The sequence below is a fragment of the Sinocyclocheilus grahami genome, unplaced genomic scaffold, assembly GCF_001515645.1.
Source record: "Sinocyclocheilus grahami isolate Dianchi unplaced genomic scaffold, SAMN03320097.WGS_v1.1 scaffold272.1, whole genome shotgun sequence".
NCBI lineage: Eukaryota > Metazoa > Chordata > Actinopteri > Cypriniformes > Cyprinidae > Sinocyclocheilus > Sinocyclocheilus grahami.
The window spans coordinates 840,665-865,102 of record NW_015505451.1 but is presented as its reverse complement, the minus strand read 5'-3'; the positions used below and the strand labels follow the sequence as shown (position 1 = coordinate 865,102).

The 24,438-nt window shown below is 34.6% G+C and overlaps 1 protein-coding gene across 1 annotated transcript in view; it reads left to right on the top strand.

Moving 5' to 3' along the window:
• The window catches only part of LOC107599811 (ski oncogene-like), a 73,456-nt gene extending 70,123 nt beyond the window's left edge, over positions 1-3,333 (top strand). The window contains exons 6-7 of the mRNA XM_016291501.1: positions 707-937; positions 2,005-3,333. Coding sequence (XP_016146987.1) covers positions 707-937; positions 2,005-2,193 — 420 coding nt within the window. The 3' untranslated portion in view covers positions 2,194-3,333. The remainder of the gene's footprint in view (positions 1-706; positions 938-2,004) is intronic.
• Positions 3,334-24,438: the final 21,105 nt, after the last annotated feature.

The following is a 24,438-nucleotide window of genomic DNA, read 5'->3' as shown; positions in this document are numbered from 1 at the left end:
TTTATATATATATATATATATATATATATATATATATATATATATATATATATATATATATTTGTTTGTTTTGTTTTGTTTTCCCCCATATATATTGCCATCATTTACAGCACTAAATTGTTTCGTACACTATTTCACCCATAAATTAAATATTAAACGTAAATTAAATTAAAAGGGTGCAACTTCTTTTCAGCTATGTAATGCAACACAATTCTTGAAAAATTCAGACCAACTTGCCATTCAAGTATGGCTAAAACATACTCGTTTTTTTTTGTTTTTTTTATGAGACACTCCTATTTGTAAAAGAAACAGACCATTTTGTAAACAAAACATTCTTACATAAATTATTGCAGTAAATTAAGTCAGTTGGAAATATATATATATATATATATATATATATATATATATATATATATATATATATATATATATATCACATCTATCTGCATCTGCATTAAAATGGCAGATGGGAGACAGAAGGTAGTTCGATAACAGATTTAACTTTTTAAAACAGATTACCATAATGAAAATGATCACAAACTTTGTTTTATGAAACTCTGAGATACTATAGTCTTAAATTATCTTTGGGATTATGCAGGGATATCTGATGAAATGCACTTTGAAATGCATCAAGTTCCTGCGAATATATATATCACATCTATTAACAGAGAGAGTAATTATCAGTTTATTCCCATGCCTTCCACAGGAGCTTGAGTTTCTCCGTGTTGCTAAGAAGGAGAAGCTCCGTGAAGCAACCGAGGCGAAGAGGAGCCTGCGCAAGGAAATTGAGCGTCTGCGTGCTGAAAGCGAGAGGAAAATGAGAGAGGCCAACGAGTCACGCATACGGCTGAAGAGAGAGCTGGAGCAGGCCAGACAGCTACGAGTGTGTGACAAGGGCTGTGAGGCCGGCCGTCTGCGAGCCAAGTACTCTGCACAGGTAAGTTCAAACACATTCATACATTCACTGCTACCAAGATAAGCATTTAAAGATCTGGGCTAGTAACCAAAAAGTCGTGGTTTAAAAGTATGATTCAGAACTATTATGCCTTTGAGCAAGACACTAAACCACAGATTGTTCCCAGAGTGACTGTCCCTGTGCTATAAATGTCCTAGAAGTGGCTTAGGACAAACAAGTGTCTGTTTAATGAAGAGTAATCTAAGGAATGCTTGGATTGATGTAACATGACACCCCACCCACACACTTTCAGATGAACTCTCAGACTGGGTGTGGCCTCGCAAGTCTGATGAGATACGTTTCATTTCTCAGAAGGAAACAGAGTAACTTCCTGTTAGAGTTGTGTGATTCAGACTAAACAAGAGAGAGACATCACTAAGATGTTTGCCTGGCTGTGTTTGTGTATTTGTATGTCAGTGTTTAACTACAATCATGCTAACTTTTTGAAAAAGTTGTTAGCTACACTACAAGCTACTAGCAGAACTTAACTACATTGATGCTATTTAGATCTAAAACTATCAATATCAGATGATATAAGTTATATATAAAAAATAATACATTTTAAAATATATATAACTAATAATAAAATGCAGGATCTTCTGCAAAGGAACTAATTATTACAATAAATCTATTAAAAATGTTAATTAACATAAATCTTAAAATATATGTAAATATTAGATGAAAAACTATATAAGCAAAAGTGCAAAGATTACTAAAACTAATGCTTAAATAAAAAAAAAGCTAAATTAAAATATAATTAAACGATATATATTTATACATTTTTGTATTACTTGTATTCTATATATATATATATATATATATATATATTGGCATTTTATAAATATATACATATAATACAAAAAAATGGTATAATTCACTAATATGAATCTTTTCAATGATGGAATTCATATTAAAATACAGTGTAAGCTACATGTGGAATACAGTGTAACTAAAGACAGCGCTGTAGCATTTTGTCAAACTACATGATTTGCTGCTAATTTGTGGCCACTTTATTCATTTTTTATCATCTTTAAATGGTATATTTTCAGATTGAAGACCTGCAAGTAAAGTTGCAACATGCCGAGGCAGACCGAGAGCAGCTGAGAGCCGATCTGATGCAAGAGCGGGAGGCAAGGGAGCACCTGGAGAGAGTGGTCAAGGAGCTACAGGAACAGCTGTGGCCCAAAAGCCCCAGCAAGAACGGCACACCACCCCCACCCGCCAAAGACTCCAATTAATCCTATATCTCTTGACTCCACCCAATCCACATCAACACCGCCCTGATTGACAGCATCAACCGCCCAATCATGTCAACTAGCATGCGGGTGAGCCCCGCCCACCTGCCTCTTAGCCAGCGCAAACCCAGAGGTATCCTGAACGTTTTTTGATGGACTTCAGACACATTTTCGAAAAAGTTTTACTTCGAGAGCACTGAAATGCACCTCGCCTCCAACAAGATGTAAAAAAAAGAAAAAAGCTAAAGTTCAATCGGAAAGGAAGAAGCCAATAGCACAAAAGCTAACTGTGCCTGAAACTGAATACATTTTGAAATGAAGACTTTTCTATGACAAACAAATTGGTGATAATGACGCAAAATTTTACCCAGCAATTTTTAAGCATGCTGTCCGCCCCGCGTTGTTATCGAAGAGACAAGGACTCATCATCATCCCATCAGAAATTCCTGTTTCCTTTTCCTCTCTCTTTCGTTTTGAGGAACTAAGATGCAAATCACTTTGTAATAAGCTATTTAAGAGACTTGTTAGTGAGCGTGGATGAGATAAAAAAAAAACTTCAGCGACTTATCAGAGCCTCAAATTTCCCCCCTTTTACATGTACATACATGTCATGCTGGTTAAAAGAAGCCATGGAGACAAATGGTTACACACACTTCTATCTTTAACAATGGTAAAGAGATACTGGTCAGGAGAGCGTTGAAGGGCTTTGGAGAGCTAGAGGTGGAGAAGCTCAGCCCTGTTGAAAGGGAGAGATATTTGTATTCAAGTAAGTGTTATGATCAAGCCAGAGCACTTTCTTTTAATGGCAAACAAATGCTCCCCTCACAAGCTGTCGTGTGATACGCCACGAGTGCGTTCGAGGGTCAAAACCTGTCGGCGGATCTTAAGATCGTGGTCAGTGTGGAATCGGAGGTTTGTGGCTCCTGCTCTCTGTGAGGGTTTGGGTTTTCTTCTCATCACACACGTGTACAGCTTCTCCGTGGGCTGAGGTGCTGACAACCGGCCCGGCTCACAAACGTGGGCGGCCATTTTTGGGAATAAACTAAAAGCATAAAAAATACAGCTTCTAGGGCAGGAGGTGTCATGTGATCAAGAACCACAAATTGTTTGTTTTAAGTAAATTATAATATGTAAATATGAAAATGTTTCTTTTTTTTCTTTTCGCTTTGTTTTTTTTTTTTACTTTACAATAATGAATCGCACTTTGTCATTACAAAATACTGTCTAAATGCATTACGCTCCCACACTCTCCCAAACATTTATCTCAGAGTTTTTAGTATTCCGAAGTATAAAATTGAAATAAACATTTTGTTAATTATATGCAGTTCTAATAAATGCAATGTAATCATGTTTAAGACAAACTATTGTAAATAAAACCGCAAGAATAAAAAAAAAAAGGTTCTACATGCTTGCTTGCTGAAATGTGGACGGCGCACGCAGCCGTTCCCTCAATCTGACTTTAATTCAACATTTATCATAGTTATCGATATATGATTATAATCGTTGCTAAAGTGTTATTGTTACTGTCCTGGATTCCCACAGGTTTTGAACGGTTCCGAATCCAATTTAAAACTGTTCAGAATGAATAGGACACACAAAATTGTCATGCATTGGTAAAAGTCTAAATATCAATGCAGGTGCTCCTCTCGGCTGTGAGCAAGAGCATATTATGGTGTACAAAACGAGACGAGGATAGATAAACGAACGAAAAAAAGTTTAGATGGTTTAATAAATGCATCTTTAAATGCTCACACACTTAGCTGAGATAGGTTTTGTTGAAAATACATATATTTTATAAGTGATTTATATACATTGGGTACAATGCAATCAGAATGTATGTTACGTTTTGGCTCTTTTCATTTTGTTGTTGTTGTTATAATGGATGTTTTTTCAGATTGTGTGAATATTTTATTGCTTATGTTCCTTCTTTCAATAGCAAGCTTATGTAATTTTTTTTCATATGCATGGAATTTAAAAGAAAAAGATTAAGTCTGCCATTCATATATTCATTATTGGGCATTAAAACTGTATATGTACGTTTTTTATTGTGTTATGCAATATAAAGCAATTTTAATCTTGTTTTTAACTACAAAGGAAAACAAAACCCTCTTAACAATAAATTTCAGCTCTTAACAATCTTAAACGCAACATTAACGGCACTACTCTTGGGCTAAATACAAACCTTATGTGCATATGCAATGCTGGAGACCCTCAAGTGCCTGTCTTTGGGCCCTTGGGGTTCCAGAAGAGGAACAATTATCGAGCCCGTTTCCACAGTGGCTGACTGTAAGGCGCATTGAACTGCTTCAGACAGCGGTCAGACGGTGAGAGCGGGACGTCCCATTTGCACTGTCATTTGGGGGAGCCTCTTTGGCTTGCCCCATTTTGCCAGAATGAACTTGACTATCATTGCTTAAGAGCAAGCCGCAGCTTATTTGATAGGTTTTAATGCCAGTTTGTCAGTATTCCTTTGTTGTTGTTTTTTCTTCTTCTTCAAAAATTGATGAATAATTAAATAAAAGAAAAATGCATAGCAGAGTTTAATGCTCCAATTGCCACTGGTAAAGAACAATTTAAATCTTATAGTAAGATAAGCTTTTAAATGTATGTCGGAATAAATAAACTCTTTTCTTTCTCAGTTTTTAAGGAATAAAACATATATTTGAGAGGTTACTTTTGCTATAGATGTAAAAAGAGCCTTTGAAACGATATGAAACATTGCCCTGACCTGTACATTGCAGGCTACGGGGAAGATACTAAACGGGGGTCTAAAAAAAGCTCAGTGTCTTAACAGTAGCAAGAGGCTGTGCGTTTTTACAGACCAAAAAAATGAATAAAAAAAATAAAAATCTTTCCAATGAGGTTTTGTAGTCGTTTTTACACGCAAATGGATACGTGTAGTTTACTTTGTTCGCGGTTTTCTATGAAAAAGGGAGAAATTGATCATAGAGGCTCCTTTGCTCCCAATATAATACTAAAAATGTGGATTTTTTTCTAAAAGAGCCATTTTTTTGCTAACAAAAAAAGATCTAAAATAGCAATAACGACATAACATCACTGATAAATGAGCAGGATTAGCCAGTCTGATGATGAAAGTACAAATTCACCAATGTATATAGCTGTTTTCTTTTCATTTTACAAAAATTGTATCATAAATGTATATTGTGTTTCTTTCTCTTTTTTTCAGAATGAGAAAAAAACCTTACATAATAGTTGTTATATTTTATGTTGTGTTTTTAAAAACAAAAAGAAAGCAATGTTTTCAAAACTATTATTTCAAAAGTTGTATTCCCAATGCAAGCATATTCAGTCCTTTATTCTGCTTTTTACCCTTTTTTTGTGCTACAAAGAATAATAGTATGTTCAGTAAAGTCTTTATGGTAAATGCCTTTTTTTCTGTTATCAATGTTTTCTTACGTTCAGCTAAATATCACACACATCAGTTCTGGTTGAATCAGACATTCAGATTCTTATTTTAACAATCCGTTCTCCTTTTTTCATGCCGATATATCTTCTTAGCCCTTCACTGCTGCTATAACAATATACTATAAACTTTGCAACTCTTGAAATTATTTTTATGTAAGAGATTAATGTATGCTTTCTTCTTCTACTGATGCCGCTTATACACTTGGATCTGGCCAATTTCTCCCTCTTAGACATCCCCTTTCCCCCTCACATGGACTATAATGTAAGATAGAGAGCTCTATGAGATTAGAGTTGAAAGTAGTTCGGCTTATATACTGCAGTGTCAGGATGTACAGTGTATAGACCCATAATCAAAAATAAAGTTGTTTGTCCAGAAATCTTTTGTTCTGTTTGTTATTTCGGTCTCGGTGGAACAGCATCTTTATTTCTTTTCCTTTGAAATAACTAACCTTTTCACTGCACCTTCACTTACAAGTGTCTCTAGACATACCTTAATTGAATGCTATAAAATCAGGAGAAACATTCTTTCTGCTGCATGCAATGTTTTGATCCTTCAAAGATTTGTTTACCTGTTCCCATTTTTTTCTTCTGTCTTGTTGCTCCTGCTTTACAGGTGAAATGAAGATCTAAGGTAGCGCTCTTGTCATTGACTGTAAGAGTGGCTCACATAAGCCAATGAATCAGATCTATGAAGCTTGCTGATTAATAATTCAGGAAGCACCTTTGTAGTACATTGTCTACCTTTAAGATGAGCTACTACAGCTGAATAGAGAAATAGAAAATTCCTTTCCTTTTATCTAAATGTAGAAAAAAATCACTAAAGCTTTTATATATATATATATATACAGACTTTTCATATTCGAATGTTCAAAATATGCTAATTATACATACTTATGCATAATTAATCCTTAATATGAGATGATTTTGAATGAAAATATTGCAGAAAATCTTTTTAAGAAAAACATTTTGATTGATCGTCATCAATAATGATGATTATGATGATGATGGTGATGCACTAAAAAAATGCTAGAAAAATTAAGTAGAAAAACTGAAATAGTATATTCTTGTAAAAAATGCTCCAAAATATTTAATTTACAACTTTGAAAAATATTTTTTCACTGTGTGATAACGTTTTTTATTATTATTATTATTATTGTGTTCCTATTCAAATGTAACACATAAACTGTGACCAATTAGTTAATATATCATTAATATGTTTAATATAATGAAATCATTTTCCATGAAAATAGTTGTAAAATATTGCAGAAAATTAACATTTTTAATTAAGCTAAAATAATTTATGGCCATAAAACAGACACACAAGAATTATTACTAGAAGAACAAAAACAGTAAACTGAAAGCAAAATGGTGTAGAAACAATTTTCACTCAGAAATTTCACAAACAATTAGGAAATTGTATAGAACACATTGAATTGAACAAGACATTTTAAAGTAGAAAAACTGAAATAGTATTTTCTTGTAAAACATACTCCAATTATTTTCAATTTACAACTTAAAAAATAATTGTAAAAAGTTAAAAAAATAATTATAATAAAAATAATTAGTAACGTTTAATTTGGTTTAAGTTATATAGCTAATACGGTTTGTCTTAAACTTTAATTAAACCCTTTTTACGCACACCATGACCAGATGGATGTTTCTTGGAGTGAAATACTGTGCTGTCGGACAGCTGGGAGAAGTGCTCCGTTTTGAACATGCCATTGAACAGTGATGGCATTATTGAATCAGCGGCCCTCGAGGGATGAGCATCAGTCAATTCCAGTTGACCATGTGTGTGACTGCTTGTCTGGCCTGACAGACTCGATTCTGATGAAGACTCAGTGATGTTATGGGAAATGTAGTTCTTTTAATCTCCCAGGGGAATGACTACAAACATGAAGTTATATTATTGGTTCTTCTTCTGTCTGTCTGGATGTTCCTGGGCCAAAAGACAGGTACCGTAGCAACCACATAGCAACACCCTAGCAACTGCCCTGGGTATCCTAGCAACCGCAGAGCAACACCTTAGCAACCACCCCAGGTACGTTAGCAACCGCATAGCAACACCCTAGCAACCATCCCGGGTATTCTAGCAGCTGCATTTCTATCTATCTATCTATCTATCTATCTATCTATCTATCTATCTATCTATTCAAGATGAATGACAAACATAACCACATATGAAAACAAATAGTGCGCTGTATTTGTTTTACACACAGCTTTGCCTCTTAACATCTGTTGTCTTTTCCAATTAAAAGCCTAAAAATTACATGCCCATTTTTTTATTAATAATTGTTTCAACTGGTCTGTACAAAAGGCCTTATACTGCCAAATATTCGCCACTCCTAAATTTATAAAGCATTGTGATGTGGTTGGCATTGGGTTTGAGCTTTGAATTATACCTGTGTGTGCGGTGGTCTGGTCACAGCTGCTCTACAGACTGATGCTTTAATAGTTGTTGTTCACCAGCCCACTTTAATAATTTAGCCAGCCGGAAAATTATGGGGCATAAATCCCAGGTGTTCTCTGGTGGTTCCATCACAAGCACCAAGCGTGGACAGACAGCACCCATCAACCAGCTCCTGTTCCTCCTGCTGTGATTGGTCTCTATAGGGAGAGATGGAAATTCTTTCCAAATGCAAGTCAAAAAGGGTTATTTCTACTTTTCAGTAGGTCTACAATTTCGTATTTATAATTAAATAAATGTCATAAAAAATTTTCAATTTCAGTTTAGTTTTCTATGATCACAAAATACTAAGTTCTATACTTACGGTGTACAAAACTGTTTGACAATTTCAAATTAAGTTTTCTATTATCACAAAATACAACTAAGTAAAAATATGTGTGCTTAAAAAAATAGCCATATATTATGAACTAATCTATCTTATTCATTTATTTCATATACATTAAATGAAATTGTAAACACAGGTAATCTCTATTTCCAAAAACATAATTAATTGGAAATAGTGAATACCCATTTTTACAATTCCATTACGAAATTCCAAATCATACATATATTATATATGCATTAGCATCGATTTGCAGTAGGTCTACATTTTCATAGCAAAAAAATAAGAAATCAGGAAGGGGGCCAACACTTTTTCACACCACTGTATACATATATAAATTATATCTTAATACCTTTAATAAAAACAAACTGCTTGAAAGATAGAAAATATTAAAATCATATCAGTTTTCAATTATCATGAATTAATTAAACATGGCAGTGTATTTTAAAAAACCCTCATTGGTTTGAATAAATCAAAATAAGTGAAAAACAGGCAATTCCAGATGCATCTCCTTTAAATAAATTTTTGTGAAAAAACAGCACATATTTTTGTCTTCTTTGATGTATGTTGCTAAATGGCGATTGTCAAGGTGTAACACAATAAAAGGACCAATAGGAAAATATTTTTATACACACACACAGCCTATATATATATATATATATAGAGAGAGAGAGAGTTTATTTGTATTATAGTTGTTTTTTATTTATATTTATATTTTATTTATATAATATATATTTTTATAGAAACTGTACATTCAGAGCAGTCAGATCACCTTTCTATTGAACATATTAATTAAGAGATATTTTATTCCAAATGGGGGGAAAATCACTTACAGTACATTAAAATAGTTTCCCACAGTTGGTGATTCCTCAGCAGTCATTTCTCTTTCCCGTTGCATCCCACAGTATGCAGGGTGCGGCCTCTCTGGGCTACGTTTAGGAGCCATTAAACTCCCACTGTGGTTGTGAGCGTATGAACGTGTTAGTTGGGAGAACCTGCCTGTAGTAGGGTTACAGATACTGCCATACTGTGGGCTTAGAGTTTTCACGGGATAAAGATAGCAAGCCAGTAAGCACTCTAAAAGGATCGCTGGTTTGGAAGTTGGTTTTAAATGAAGCTAAGAATGAGAGACGTGTAAAAGTTGAGCTGGATTTCACCACACACAGACAAACAGCGGTCACGACGGTTTCCGAAGTCAAGCGATAGTTGTATGTAAACAAGTGGAAGCTGCTGCAAGGCAATATGAGTTTCTCAGGGTTAAACCTTGGAGTTTGACCTTGGTCAGATTGCAGGATAGTACAACAAAAAGTACAGTAAAAAAAGAATGATTTAAAATGGCAAAATAAGATTTTTTTCTATACTTAGTGTACAAAATTCACTCTGCACTCTGAAATAACTCTTAAGTTTCTGATATTTAATTTTCAGGTGTTTTTGAATGAAATATATCTATAATCTTTTTGGATGAATACATAATACATATAATAAAAAAAATTATTTTCGCTTGCCTGAAAATAAAAAAATTCAAATTAATTTTTTTTAAATAAAATTGTGTATGTGTGAGTATATATAATCAATTTTATTTAAAATTGTATTTAATATATGTAGGGATTTATTTAATATATGTAGGTTTTACACTTAAAGCATGTTGATGTTACATTGTTTCATTTCATTTCATTTATTTATTTATTTAGTTTTAGAAACAATAGAGCATAAACAGTATATAGAAGTTATGTATTTTAGGAGGTCTCCAGACATGACACAGGTCAGATTTGAACCTCTCATCTCTCTCATCTCAATATATCTGGAGCACATGCACTAGGCCATAGCTCTGACTGAACTAGCAGGTTTCTATTGTTTTTCCTGCTAAAGGGTTGGTAACCCTGGTTTTTAGTGAGTGAGATGGAGCGAGACAGAGAGACATCAGGTGGAGAGGAATTACAGACCGGCTAAAAGAGATGCTAAAATGTCAGCGCCAGGCCGATTATGCCAGGCTGGCACTGCGGTGCCCGCTGGTGAGATGGAGATAAAAGAGCCTCCCACTGGCTTCAGAAACCGAGAGCCGGGCTCACAGGAGGAAGACACAGCAGGGGGGCCTCGTGGGCATCAGACGGACAGGGATGGGGGTGGCGTGTCTGTATGTCTGTATTTGTGTATGTGTGTGTGTGGGAGCTTCTCTCTTTATTTAACAGGCACTGCAAAAGGAAGCAAAAGATTTATTCTAATATGACTAAAATTAAAGGAACCGTTCACTTAAGAATGAACATTTTGCCATTATTTACTCATTTTCAAGTCATTCTAAAGCTATTTTTCTGTGAGACACAAAACAGGATATTTCATGAAAAATGCATTTGTTTACTGATAATCCTACCCTTCAAGCTGTTAATTGTTAGAACATCTGTGAGTCAATGACTCAACTCAAGAACTGAATCAATGAACAAATATGATTATTTAAATAGTTTGAGCTGTTTACGAATCAGATTGAATGATTCATTCATGAACAAGAGCTCAAGTCACTGATCCTGATGATCCTTCAGTGAGGCTCTGCTCAGTGAGGGTCAATGAGACGGACCAGTATTGTATTTCAATCCTTTATAATGAATTAAACACAAATAGCTTACTGTACTATGTGGACTTAAAGGGATAGTTCACCCAAAAATGAAAATTCTGTTATCATTGGTTCAGATTTGTTCCAAAGCTGTATGAGTTTCTTTATTCGAATGAAAGATTCCATAAAATAAATTATTTTGAAGAATGTTGGAAACCAAACATCTGCTGGTAGCCACTGACTTCCATATGGAAAAACATACAATGGAAGTCAGTGGCTACCAGCAGATGTTTGGTTTCCAACATTCTTCAAAATAATTTATAACGGGGACTAGAAAATGTTTGGTTACCAACATTCTTCAAAATAACTTATTTTACATTCAGTGGAAGAAAGAAACTCATATAGGTTTATAAGAACTTGAGAGTGAGTAAATGATGACAGAATTTTTTTTGGGGGGTGAACTATCCCTTTAAATCAGTCTAGAGACAAGCCATATAAGTTTGGAATGACATGGTGGTGAATAAATAATGACAAAAGTTTCATTTTTGTGTGAACTATGACTTTAAATAACTCCTTTGGTCAGAGCATCTTAAGTATCTCAAGTTCATCTCTATCAAATAAATGAAAAACCACCACACCAAACCACATTCATGCATATTTTTACATCTATTCAGGGTTAGTGGTGTTTTACTCAGTTTTTAATCAGTAATGCATAAGCTCCTGTGAAGAGACAAAAGATTCATCCCGCAGATTTGAAAAAGGAATCCTGTTGTCTGGCGTTCCATGCGTCACATAAGACGTACCACACGCTGTGCTCATCTCTCCTCCATCTCAGTTTTTCTCTCCACGTGTGGGATGCACAGACTCTATGAGTTAGAAAAGTGAACGTGGGCTGCACACCCTCGACAGGGAATATGAAGAGCGAGAGACAGAGAGATGAGATGAGAAACACTCCAAAAATAAAGAGAGGATTAATTGGAAAGGACAAGAATTGAGGGGAGAATCAGTCAGTTTCACTGGGTGAGACGCAGAGACCTATTAAAAAATGTATCAAAGTGAGCTGAAACCACAAATTAAGAGGTTCTTCTCTCTCTCTCTCTCTCTCTCTCTCTCTCTCTCTCTCTCTCACACACACACACACACACACACACACACACACACACACATTAGAGGCAATGAGAGAGGTTATCAGTGGTGTCATGAACCCCCATCATATAGTCACACGTGCAGTGACACAGTTACCCATTAATTAACCATTAATTGACTGACACTTTCATTTCACCTTCACATCTATCAGTAAGACTATCATTCAGCCGTTCATTATTCATCAGATAAAATGCATTTATTTATTTTGTGAATACTGTCAATGTGTTTTTTGTTGCAACTCTTTGCGTTATAATAATATAATATAATATAATATAATATAATATAATATAATATAATATAATATAATATAATATAATATAATATAATATAATATAATATAATATAATATAATATAATATAATATAATATAATATAATATAATATAATATAATATAATATAATATAATATAATATAATATAATATAATATAATATAATATAATATAATATAATATAATATAATATAATATAATATAATATAATATAATATAATATAATATAATATAATATAATATATCATGGCTTTCATTCGACTTTTAATCAAATTATAACATATGTTGATTGATTAATTGATTAAACCTAATTAGTCACACTAGTCACATTACCATTTAAAAGTTTGGTGTCAGTAGGATTTGTAAGTTTTTTTAAAGAAATATCTTACTGTGGCTGCATTTATTTAATAAAAAATAAAATACTAAATATTGAAAAATATTATTACAGTTTAAAATAAATGTTTTCTATTTTAATATATTTAAAATGTATTCCTGTAAAGGCAAAGCTGAATTTTCTTTCCAGTCTTCATTTGGTGCTCAAGAAACATTTTTTTCCTTTATTTTATAAATTTATTATAAAATATTATTATTATATTATTTTTTCTCTTAATATTCGCTTAATATTTTTATATCAACCAAGATACTTTATTTAGGATTCACTTGTTAACAGAAAGTGCAAAATAACAGCATTTATTTTAATATATTATCAATATTTGCCAAATCCTTCAAAAAAAACAAAAAAGATAATTTAGAGACATAGATCATTTGCATGTAATAGCAAAAATAATTGGTAAAAATTACTGGTGATAATTCAAGCTCGAACTGCCATTATTCAGAAATGTATATTTCAACTATTGATTAATAATGTATTTTGATCATATTCCATGATATTACCATGGTAAATGTCCAAACAACCAAGGTATTAGCATGAAAAAGAACATAGTATTACCATATTACACATTCAAAACATGGTTTTTTATAGTTAGTGTCCAGACAACCATAGTCCTGCAATAGTTCTTGTTAATATAAACGTAGTTCTTGTATATTTTCTTAGCAAATGTAAAATGACTTCTGTAGTATATTATTATAAAACTATATCTTGCTAATGGACTCTGGCTGTATTTTTGTATGTCTAAATAATGTGTCTGAATTGCCTCTAGCTGCTGGTGTGATCGATACTTCAGAAAGCAGAATGGATCACCACACAGACTCCAGTATTTTGGAGGACTGCCAAATAGAGCTGCATTAACAGAGCAACCCACTCTCTCACACACACATACACACAACTGTAACCCACTAACCTGCCCTCCCCCCACACACCACAACAGACACACATAACTTACACCCACTTGACAGCACATACATACTCACAAACACACTCATACACACAATCTGAAGCCATTCACACACACACACACACACACACACACACACACACACGACTGTAATGCACTCACAGCCACGCCCACACATACACAGACAAATACTAAACATACATTCGCATTTTCTACAAGCCCTCCTAGCTCTTATTAATTTACAGCATCAGTAGCAAATTGCCTGCAACAATCTATGTTAAAAATAGATATTTACATTTTACGAAGAAAATGTGGGTGGTGCTTATTGACTGTGCAGAAGTTGTTGTAAGCAGTTGCTAAATGGTTTCTTACTATTCTTTAGTCAAGTATTAAACAATTTTTTAACTGCTTACACACACAATATTTACTTGTCACACAATTTCTGAAACCTGACACTCAAACACCAGAACCACAAGCCAAATCTGTAAAACCATACACTAATTCTCGGCCTTTTGACTCAGTTTTCAATATCATTAAACTCTTTTTTGCAAAACACAACACACAATTCTCTATGTAACACACAAAAATCTAAAAGGAATTAATATTATGGCAAAGGTGTTTGCAAATGTTTGCTTTTGAGATGTGTTTGTGATATTTTGAATTGCAGTGCTTCAGTTTGCAGAAGTTGTGAGGCATTTTGCATTTTGTGTGTGCAATTCTTGGTTTTGTGTGAAAAGTTTTGAAAAAAAAGAGGCAAAGTTTTGAAAATGTGTGTAAGCAGTTGAAAAAAACTACACTGACATTTTTTTTTTCACTGAATTTACTTTTCTTTTTTTTTAAGGTAAGTGGTTGCAATCAATTTATTTTAGCTACATTTAAATAAACAAATTTAGTTAACTAACTTTCAACATTTTTTTTTATTTAAATGTAGCTAAAATAAATAGTTTGCAACCACTTACCTAACATTTTTTTCAGTGACAGTGTTTGGGACTGTATTTACTAAAAGGTTTGAGTATTGAATTGTTCTGTTCACACAATTTACAAGCTTGGCTTAAATACCTGTAGTAGCTATAAACGAAAACCAGTAAGCAACATTCGACTTCGTTGGCTATAAGTCCATTATCTGTAGCCTATACCACAGTATTTTTATTTAGTAAAACATTCAATTTTATTGCACTACATTCCAAAGCATAATATTGCTTTCATTTTTAATCTACAACATTTCATAAAAATGCATCCTTTCTTGTAATTTCAAACTGAAGAAATCGACACCCGCCCTGTGGAGCCATAGCAATGGCCGATTCGTTAATGAATCATTCTTTTGAACTGATTGATTATTATTTTCAAAGAACCTGCTTAATCGGTTCATTAAGCGCACTGAACGAACTGGACTGTTTGGAGTCAACAACTCACTGATTCAATGATACGGTCGGAAAGAGTCTCGACTCGAGTTAAAGGGGTCATATGATGCGATTTCAATTTTTTCTTTCTCTTTGGAGTGTTACAAGCTCTGGGTGCATAAAGAAGATCTGTAAAGTTGCAAAGACTAAAGTCTCAAATCCAAAGAGATATTCTTTATAAAAGTTAAGAGTCAGCCACACCTACCTAAAACGGCTCATTCTAACGCGCCCCCACATGTCTACAAAAAAGACCGTACAAGTCATTATAATCCATAATTATGTCCCCACTGGATGCAACAGATGCCTCGTTTATAATGGGTTGTCATGTTTTTGAATCATCGCTCCGGCCTGACAGGGCATCATCACAATATGGTGAGGGGCGTAACATTTCCGTCACACGCTTGAGGTATTCGGCCAATCACAACGCACTGGATAGCGTTTTCAGACCGATGAGCTTTGTAAAAATCGACGCGTTTCAGAAAGGCGGGGCATAGAGGAAAAACAATAATGTACAGTATGTGGAAAATAATGTGTTTTTTTAACCTTAAACCACATAAACACATTTCATTACACTAAATACACAAAATAATGTTATTTTTAGCAACATCATATGACCCCTTTAACAATTCACGTCGTCATGTCTGACTCAAAATGAGCCAAAAACCAGGTTTAATTGTCAGACCTCGAACTTGCGCACTGATGGCATAAAACGTAAGTTACTAATGCCGAATTTTAGTAGTGTCTATTGTAACTGAGAATTGTATTTTGGCTAGACATGACTGTAAGTTTTTTGTGAGCTAAATATGATGTAAATATACCAGCTGTTTGAGCTCTTTTTATGAATACTTAAATGTTGACGTCTAGTTGGCGATAGCTATATAATAATTATAATGAGCTCAAACCCATTTCAGCTTTATCCTGGTACACAAACAGTCACACAGACGGGAAAAAAATGAATTAAATATGTAACTATACTCACATAATACAAATATGTGACATATCTCTCTGTATGTCTTACTGTGTTGAGTGTACATTACATGGGATCTGCAGCTGTGGGAGCCATAAACAGATCAGGTCAGTTGGTTGCTCGTAGCTGTCAATCATTCAGCAGGTATGCAGTTCTTTCTATTCATTATTCCACATAATGCAGTCTTGTTTATTTTCCCCTCTACACAGAATGCCACATATGTGGTAGGCTAACCCTGTGAATAACAGTAACTGTCCTGCCAGGCAACCAGGTCAGCATGTGTGCATACGGTATATTTGAAGACAGGAAGTGTGGTTTCTAATGGATAATGGACTGACAGGACGCATCATTAGCCACAGTACTACAGTGTCTGACAGCAGTTACACATACGTTGTATACCCATTAGTTCTGACTGTCACATCTGTCTCGCTGTCTGCCTGTCGCCCTCTCTTTCTCTCAGGTTGTCTCTGTGTCTCTCTTCCGTACACTTTGCGACCGCTCTTGAGGATGCGCTGTCTGTCTGTCTCTCTCTCACACACACACAGCTGCTGTTCTTCTCCTGGCTGGATGAGTGTCAGTAATCATTACCGGTGTCAGTCTGTGCCCTCAACCGCTTCCACAGAAACCATAGAAACCAGCTCTGTTCCTCATTACTGTCACAGTGCCAGGAACACACGCAGTCATGATACACCGACAGGATCTCTCAAATAACATTTGCATTCAGAAAAGGGGTTTCCGGTAAAGTTTACCGTCTGCAACGATTATCAGAATAATCATTCCCAATCATACTGTACGTGCTGCCTCCGATTTTTGAGATGAATACATTTTTAATGCAACTACCCCAACAAAAATCTTTCAGTCCTTGATTAAAATTCAAGGCTTCTTGTCTAAAATGCTGTGGCAGAAGTCAAACATTCACTTCAATTCCTGTTGTTTTAAATCAGCAAATCTGTCATCTACACCCTTTCAAAAATGTGTTTTTAAACCTATAATACAAAATGTCAAAGCTGCTTTTTCATACAATGAAAATCCACTGTTCAAACAAATAAACAGAAATCTCTCACACTCCCTAAATTAGTAGGCGCACAAGATATCAACTAATAAACAGAGAAGAAAAATCATACACGCTACCACATCTTGCAAACACAAACAATATTCATTATTCGGTCATCCAACCTTCATCAGACATTCAAAAAAAGTTTTATTTGTGCAACAGCAAGCATATACAGTTTATCATTGTTTATGCTATTCATATACAAAGACATTTTTCCTTGTTTATGCTGTTGGATAAACATAATATAAATATATATAATATAAACTCTGTTAGGGGTTATTTTGAATTAGCTGGATGTGCACATTTTGTTTTGAATGCCTGACAAACTTCAGATGAACATATGACAGTTTTTTTCTATGGTAGTATGAATGTTATTTCTTCTCTCCTATTTTTTGTTTATTAAATAGACCTATATGTTACCGTAGCTTGGAATTTGAACTCAACCTAACATAAATGATTCAAAATGGTTCAGTACAGTAGTTAAAATGTGTTTTTGTCCTTGGTCATGTCTTATCTTGCCATTTCACACTTAAAAAATAGTTGCATGAGTCATGACGCCCCTGCGTATTAATGATGCTATAAGAAGAACTTAAGAATGCTTTCTAGTATCAGCCTCAGACGGCATGCAAACAGACTGCCAATGCATCATTCACTGACCATATGATGCATATCGCACACAAAAATGGCAAACGTTGGCTGAAATCCAAGTCAGTTGTCAGTTCTAATCTGATTGGCTGACTTAAATGCAATTTCTTGGATTCAAATCTGTTTTTATCACTCCATCATCGACAAAGTCATGTTTACAAGGTACTAGGTTGATAAAATGAGCACTTGCAAGGAAGAACTAATCGCTGGATTTGCCAAAATTTGTGAAGCACGTGGCACTGAAAATAGAATGATATTCAAGAGATCTTCAAGCTTGAACATGCCTTTATAATTTGCTTTGTTCTCAGATATCCAACTGTGGCTGCACCACACTTTATGCCAATAGTCAAAAGTCTGGCTCTTGCAGATTAAATGCTTTCTAACACAGATACTTCTAGCCGGATCACAAAGAATGCGTTTTTCCATTCCACTGCATTTGTTTTTCTATTTTTCTCCATTCCACTGCCCGTATCTTTTTTCATGTTCTGTGTGAACGGCTCCAGTTTATTTTAAAAACTACAATGACTGTTTTGTGTACAGTATATGAAACAAAAACATTTGCATAAGTAATTCTCAAGTATACAGTGACAATCTCATTATAACAAAACAAACAGAGCATCCTCCACTACACCTCCTCTTCACAGCATGTGACGGGACGTTTGTTTTAAAACTTGAGTCAGTTAGTCAATGAACACAATGGATTGGGATCATGGTGACTTTAAAACAAACTGATAAATTGGCTCTAGAGTCAATGAGTGACAGGTATTGATAACCAATAAGCATTGTCTTTCAATCCCCAGAGTTGTTATCAATAGACATATCTATTAATTTACCCCATCCTATGCATGACTCAAGGATATAAATAATGCAGGCTAAGCCACTCGGTGCCACGGAGCTGTCAGAGAGACATATTTGATCCATGACTATAGTCATGCAGAGTGTTGGGAACTAAGTTCATGAACATAGACAATATACTGGCATTGGTTTCCATAATCAATAGAGATAAATGCCCTATTTGTGCATAGAGTGTTGTATGGCTGTTTGTCTTGCAAACAACAATTCCAGCAGGATTGAAGTAGGATTCAGTATATTTTGTATCAAAATATGTCATTAAAATTATTAATTTAACAAAATTATTATTTTGATGTAAAGCCTATTGAATACAACATCAATTCAATAAAATGAATAATTAAATGTAATCATTTTAATGACATATTTTGATGTAAAATATATTGACTCCAACATTTAATTTTATGTAATAAAATTGTGCTTTGTGTGATGCAAGTAGTTTTAATCTTTACATGCAATACAATATTAACATATTTAAAAAAAAAAATGTTTTCATCTATCAGTTCATAGAACAAACGCGCTGCACATCCGGTCACATTCCCGCCTTACATTTTGTTAAAAAATAAGTAGGAGCACAGCTTAATATACATTCAGAGGTCCCAGAATTCCTAACTTTAGCCCTGTGTGTGGGAACAAGAGCTATGACATCATCATCACTCCCCTCTTGCAATGCAAGGTCTTTAAAGACGTGCCTGTCCATCCCACACACGCCCAGAGAACCGTGGAGGAGGGCAGGGGCGAGTCACAACCTCTTTGCATTTAAAATGTACTCCAAAATGGCCAAAATTCAACTACACCCACCATATGAGTGGATATAAGGGCCTGTGGGACTTCATGTGCATAAGACAGCGAGGCAGAGAGAGACAGACAGACAGATAGACATCAAAAAGGGTGAGAGAGGGAGAGTGCTGTGTCCCGGCCCTCCCTGCTTTACTGAAAGGAGAAAAGACAGACAAGTCATCCCTCCATCGCGAGCGAGTGGTGCTCTGCTCCCTTCAATGAACACTTGATATTTGAATATGTGAAGTTAAGCACATAGATAACAATGTCATACTCCTACATGAACATGTGGGCATCGATTCAAAAGGTAGACTGCTTCTCTGTGCTTGAGAGAGAGACGGTCATATAAGTGAATAAATGGCCTCTCAAACAAACACCAAGAGAATGTAACCAAATATGTAAGATTGGGGGCGGCACATTTAAATCTCAAGAAATGCAAAGTGACTCATGTGTGCTCTTCCCATTAATTTTCTTCATAGGGATTTCAAAATATTCAATCAATAAAAATTCTAAGCCATGAACCATACAAGCCAGTGCTTAATATATATATATATATATATATATATATATATATATATATACACACACACACACACACACACACACACACACACACACTTTACTCTTTTATTTGATTACACATTTTCAGTGCTTCATGGTACTGTTATTCATTTATTAGTACAAATAGTAGTAATGTAATTGAAATATCTTAGCAAAAACACTGTACGCTTCTTTTCTGCTGTCTTTTCTGTGGATGCCCCTTCAGCGTCACAACTCTGCAACTCGAGTATCATTGAGAATTGCCATTGGTAAATATAGGGTTTTGCTTGGTCATTGATGCTAGTAAATTGTAATTAGGATATTTCTGACTCCACTTGAAGGGAAACTAGGGGGAACACATCCCCTTCAGTGTCTATGGTGGTATGGTCCTTGCTCTCACACACACTGTGCTAGTTGGTCCGGGTGTCGAGTAAATTTGAATGTAGCTGGGTTGAGTGTGATTATATTGTCAGAAAAAACCTTGAGGTGAGTGTTGAGTGATTAATATCTCTATTCTGAGATGACGTGGTGGGTGAGGAAGAAAACAGAGTGTATGCTTGTGTGTATTCGTACAGTTGAAGGGAAAATATTAACACACCTCATTAATGGCAGTCTTTTTCATTCCCTGATTTCAAACCATAAAAACATCTAATTATATCCCTAAACACTTGATCTTATTAAAGGATCTGATTTTTCTACCACAGTGATTTGTGTGTGACATCCACAGAGAGTTTGGAAGTGTCTGATGTGCTGTCTAATTTCCTGCTGCTCTGAAAAACTGAGTTTGACTCTCCTTATTCAAATGAGTTTGTGTGACATAAATTAATGAGAATGAAAAGGGGCTGTAAAGTGCACACTAAATAAACACTAAATAAAATATGCATACAGTACATCATATATACACAACTGTACAGTAACACACTGAGCTAATCTTGAAAATTAATAAGCTTATGGTTGTGCTGCTAAATCAGTGCCCACTGTGTTCAAAAAATAAAGTTTTTTTAAATGTATAAGTTAATCTTTAAAAACACTAATAATGTAATAACACTATTAAATGTAGGCTTATCTTTGGCAAATCTCTCAATAAATATACATTTTTCATGCTGTAAAATATTTTGTATAATTTTATGATGGCTAAATTATTTTTGGGCATTTAAAATCAAGTCATTTTTAAATAAGTTGTTTAATATATATATATATAAACAAATATAATATACAGTATATATTAAATAGCATTCATTTTAATTTTAATATCTGCCATTTATTGCTTATAAGCCCATCAGCCATTACATGAATATAATTACCACCTTATTGGTATAGGCCAGATTTTTTTTTTTACAGTTTTGGTATTAAGAAAATGTTATTCCAAATAGTACAAAAATATTTAATATCTGTTGTTTCTCACACTCTAAATAAAAATAAAGCTTAATAAACTATCTTAATGTGAAGGGAATTTAAGTACTGGATTGTACCTGTATTGTGGTTTAAGGTTGAAGAAAATGTCTGTAAACTTAATGGAAAATGAACGGTCAATGTTCATACCAGGACAATATCTGTTTTTCTATGGATTTTGTTCGTTTGCACTTTTCAGCCATAACATGAAAATAATGATCAGTTTATAGATATTTGGCATCCCTGATATGGAAAACTGAAAAATGTTGAAGAGTGTCAGTCTCATATATGCATCTGTAGACGACACAACTCCCTGTAGAGATGATAATTATCAAACGTATAGAAATACTGTGTGAGAACTGCTACGTCTCATTTTTGTCCCAAGCGTTCATGTTCCTCAGACACACAATCAGAGGATATATAATCACCAAGTTCCTCTCTTTTTTTCTGAGCTGTTAGATGTACAGTGATCTCAGGACTTTCAAGAGGGTTCATTAATAATGCTCGTTTTGTGTGTGCATTCAATAGCTGTCTACATACATTACTCAGAAAAGGTAAACGGACTAGGCCATTGTGAGAATGTGGGTCAGATATTTGATCATCGGCGGTGTCTGGCCCTCCATTCTTCTCAAGGTTCTTCAGGGAGTCATCATCAGATAGAGTTGTACCTGTCTGTTGTCCTCACCAGATCATATGAAAAAGTCTGCTTCTCAAGCAAGCAGATTCATTCAGATGTGACTCTTAAATCAAATGATGACTCAGAGATATGTACAGTTGTTTGCTTTAACAGATCTGTATATTTTGGCATTTAAAAGGTGTATTTTTTCACATTATTATTCGTATTGACAGGTCAATCAGAACAGTACAGCGTGATCGATACTAGAGTATAACATTCAATAATGTGCATATATAAAATCATTTTTTCCTTGGAATAGTAGTCAAATGTTTCTATCCAAAGCATATTACATTACACTTATTACAGAAAGAGTCCCGTTGGAGGAACTTGGGGTTAAGTGTCTTACTCAAGGTCACAATATAGTTCAATACAACTATAGTCGACTCCATGACTCATTCATCACGTCAGTTCTAAAAATGACAGCTGTGAATAATGACCAGACTCCAGACATTTCTCAAATCCTGACCCCACCTCCAAGTCACCCTCAGCCTTAGGGCAGAGCACGCACACACACACACACACACACACGCACACACACACACACACACGCACACACACACGCACACACACACCCCATACATCCAACCCCTGCATCTGCCTTTTCCTGCCCTCCTTCTTCCTGAGAGTGTGAGAGACTCAGTTTAATAACCCTCAATCATAAATCAATTTCCACTTGGCCACGAATGCCTCAGTGGAAATTGACTGACAGCTGCAGCAGAGGTGCAGATCTGAATCGTTCTTTCAGATGGCAGCGTGGCGACCATCTGTAAGCGATGACGCCTAAATTATCAGCTGCCTTTAAGTGATAAGCAGAGGCTAGCAGGTTCAGTATGACTGGCTGAGATACTTGGCACAATGATTAGTCCCAAAATCTCAATTGCATCATCTACAGCAGCTATGTTATTTTTTATTGTCACTATTATCTGACAGATATTACTGAAATGTGTCTTGAAAAATCACTTCCCTCTGTGAAAACACTAGTCTCTGTACCTTGTTATCTGGATACCGCTATTCGCTATAACTATCTATTAGAATTCCCATTCATGTCGATGGCAGTTGCAGTCTTGCTGCCCTGTTTTTCTTTATGGGCACCCAGCTGCCTTTTTTTTTTTTTAAAACAATAACCTTGTGGGCAGATTGACAAAAGTCTGAAGAAAAAAAATAGTAAAAAAAATATTCTTTTGGGTAAATGACCCAATTTATTTTAAAATGCATATCCTTAAAAAAAAAAAAATTTTTTTAGTAACAATAAAAAAGCATTGTCAGAAGTCTTGTTAAAAATATCAAATAATGAATATTTCCTCATTGATATTTCTTAAGATTTTCCTCTTCTAAACCATATTAAACTTATTCTTTTTTATTTTTACATTTGAATAATTTGTTAAATGGCAGCAAGTAAAATAAGAGAGTCCAGAAAAAATTAATTTCTTTGTTTGCGTAATTATTCATGTGCATACCTGATGTTGTCTTCTTGCCTCTCAGCACTGCGAGGAAAAAGCAACAGATGTAGTTGTTTATTACCATTCTATTAATGGGTCAAAGTACCACATTTTACCCCTTGCCGCTGTCGCCTCTGGCTTGCTTAGTTAGGGACACTTCATTTCCAGCGATATCGTTGACTTGATTGCAAATGATTGCAAAGATACTATTTAAACTGAACTGAGCTGGATGATGACATCACTGATTCAATGATGAACTGTCTTTAACTGAAAAATTAGTGTTTACTATTGTCATTTTGCATTATTGACACACTATTTTCCTAATTAATGCTGTTCAGTTGCTTTGACACAATCTGTATTGTTAAAAGCGCTATATAAATAAAGGTGACTTGACTTGACTTGACTACATAACCCACCCACTCTTGTTATTTAAGGCTACACATCATGCTGCTGCTGGTTTCTCATGAGAGAAAAAGCATGAATCACAGTGGCATCAGTTAGGTTAAACATTGATTCATAGAAATCAACCTAAAGCTAAGACTACTTTTCAGGAACGGCAACTCAGGACTGTCCTAATTGTGTTTAAATCTTTTTATTAAGGTATTCAGTGAAACAATCCAATAGTTATTGTTACATACCATGATTTCAGATATATATATATATATATATAAACATATATAAAACATAAAAAACAGAACATACAAGAACAACAAACATTTATGGTACAAAACAAAACAACCCCTTACCTCCCTCTCCACCCTAGGGACTTAAATCATACCACACTAATGGTGCAGCCAACACTGCATGATTACTCAGCCTGCATTTTCAAGATATAGGAGAAGAGGAGACCAAATTTTATCAAATTTATCCAATTTATTTACCAACAGGAATCTAATTTTTTCCAAATGTAGTACCTTAATCATTTCTTCCAACCAAAGTTTAGCTGATGGGGTTTCTGTCGTTTTCCAAAACCTTAGGATAAGTTTCTTTGCCACAATAAGTCCATAGGACAGCAACTGTTGTTCAGATTTTTT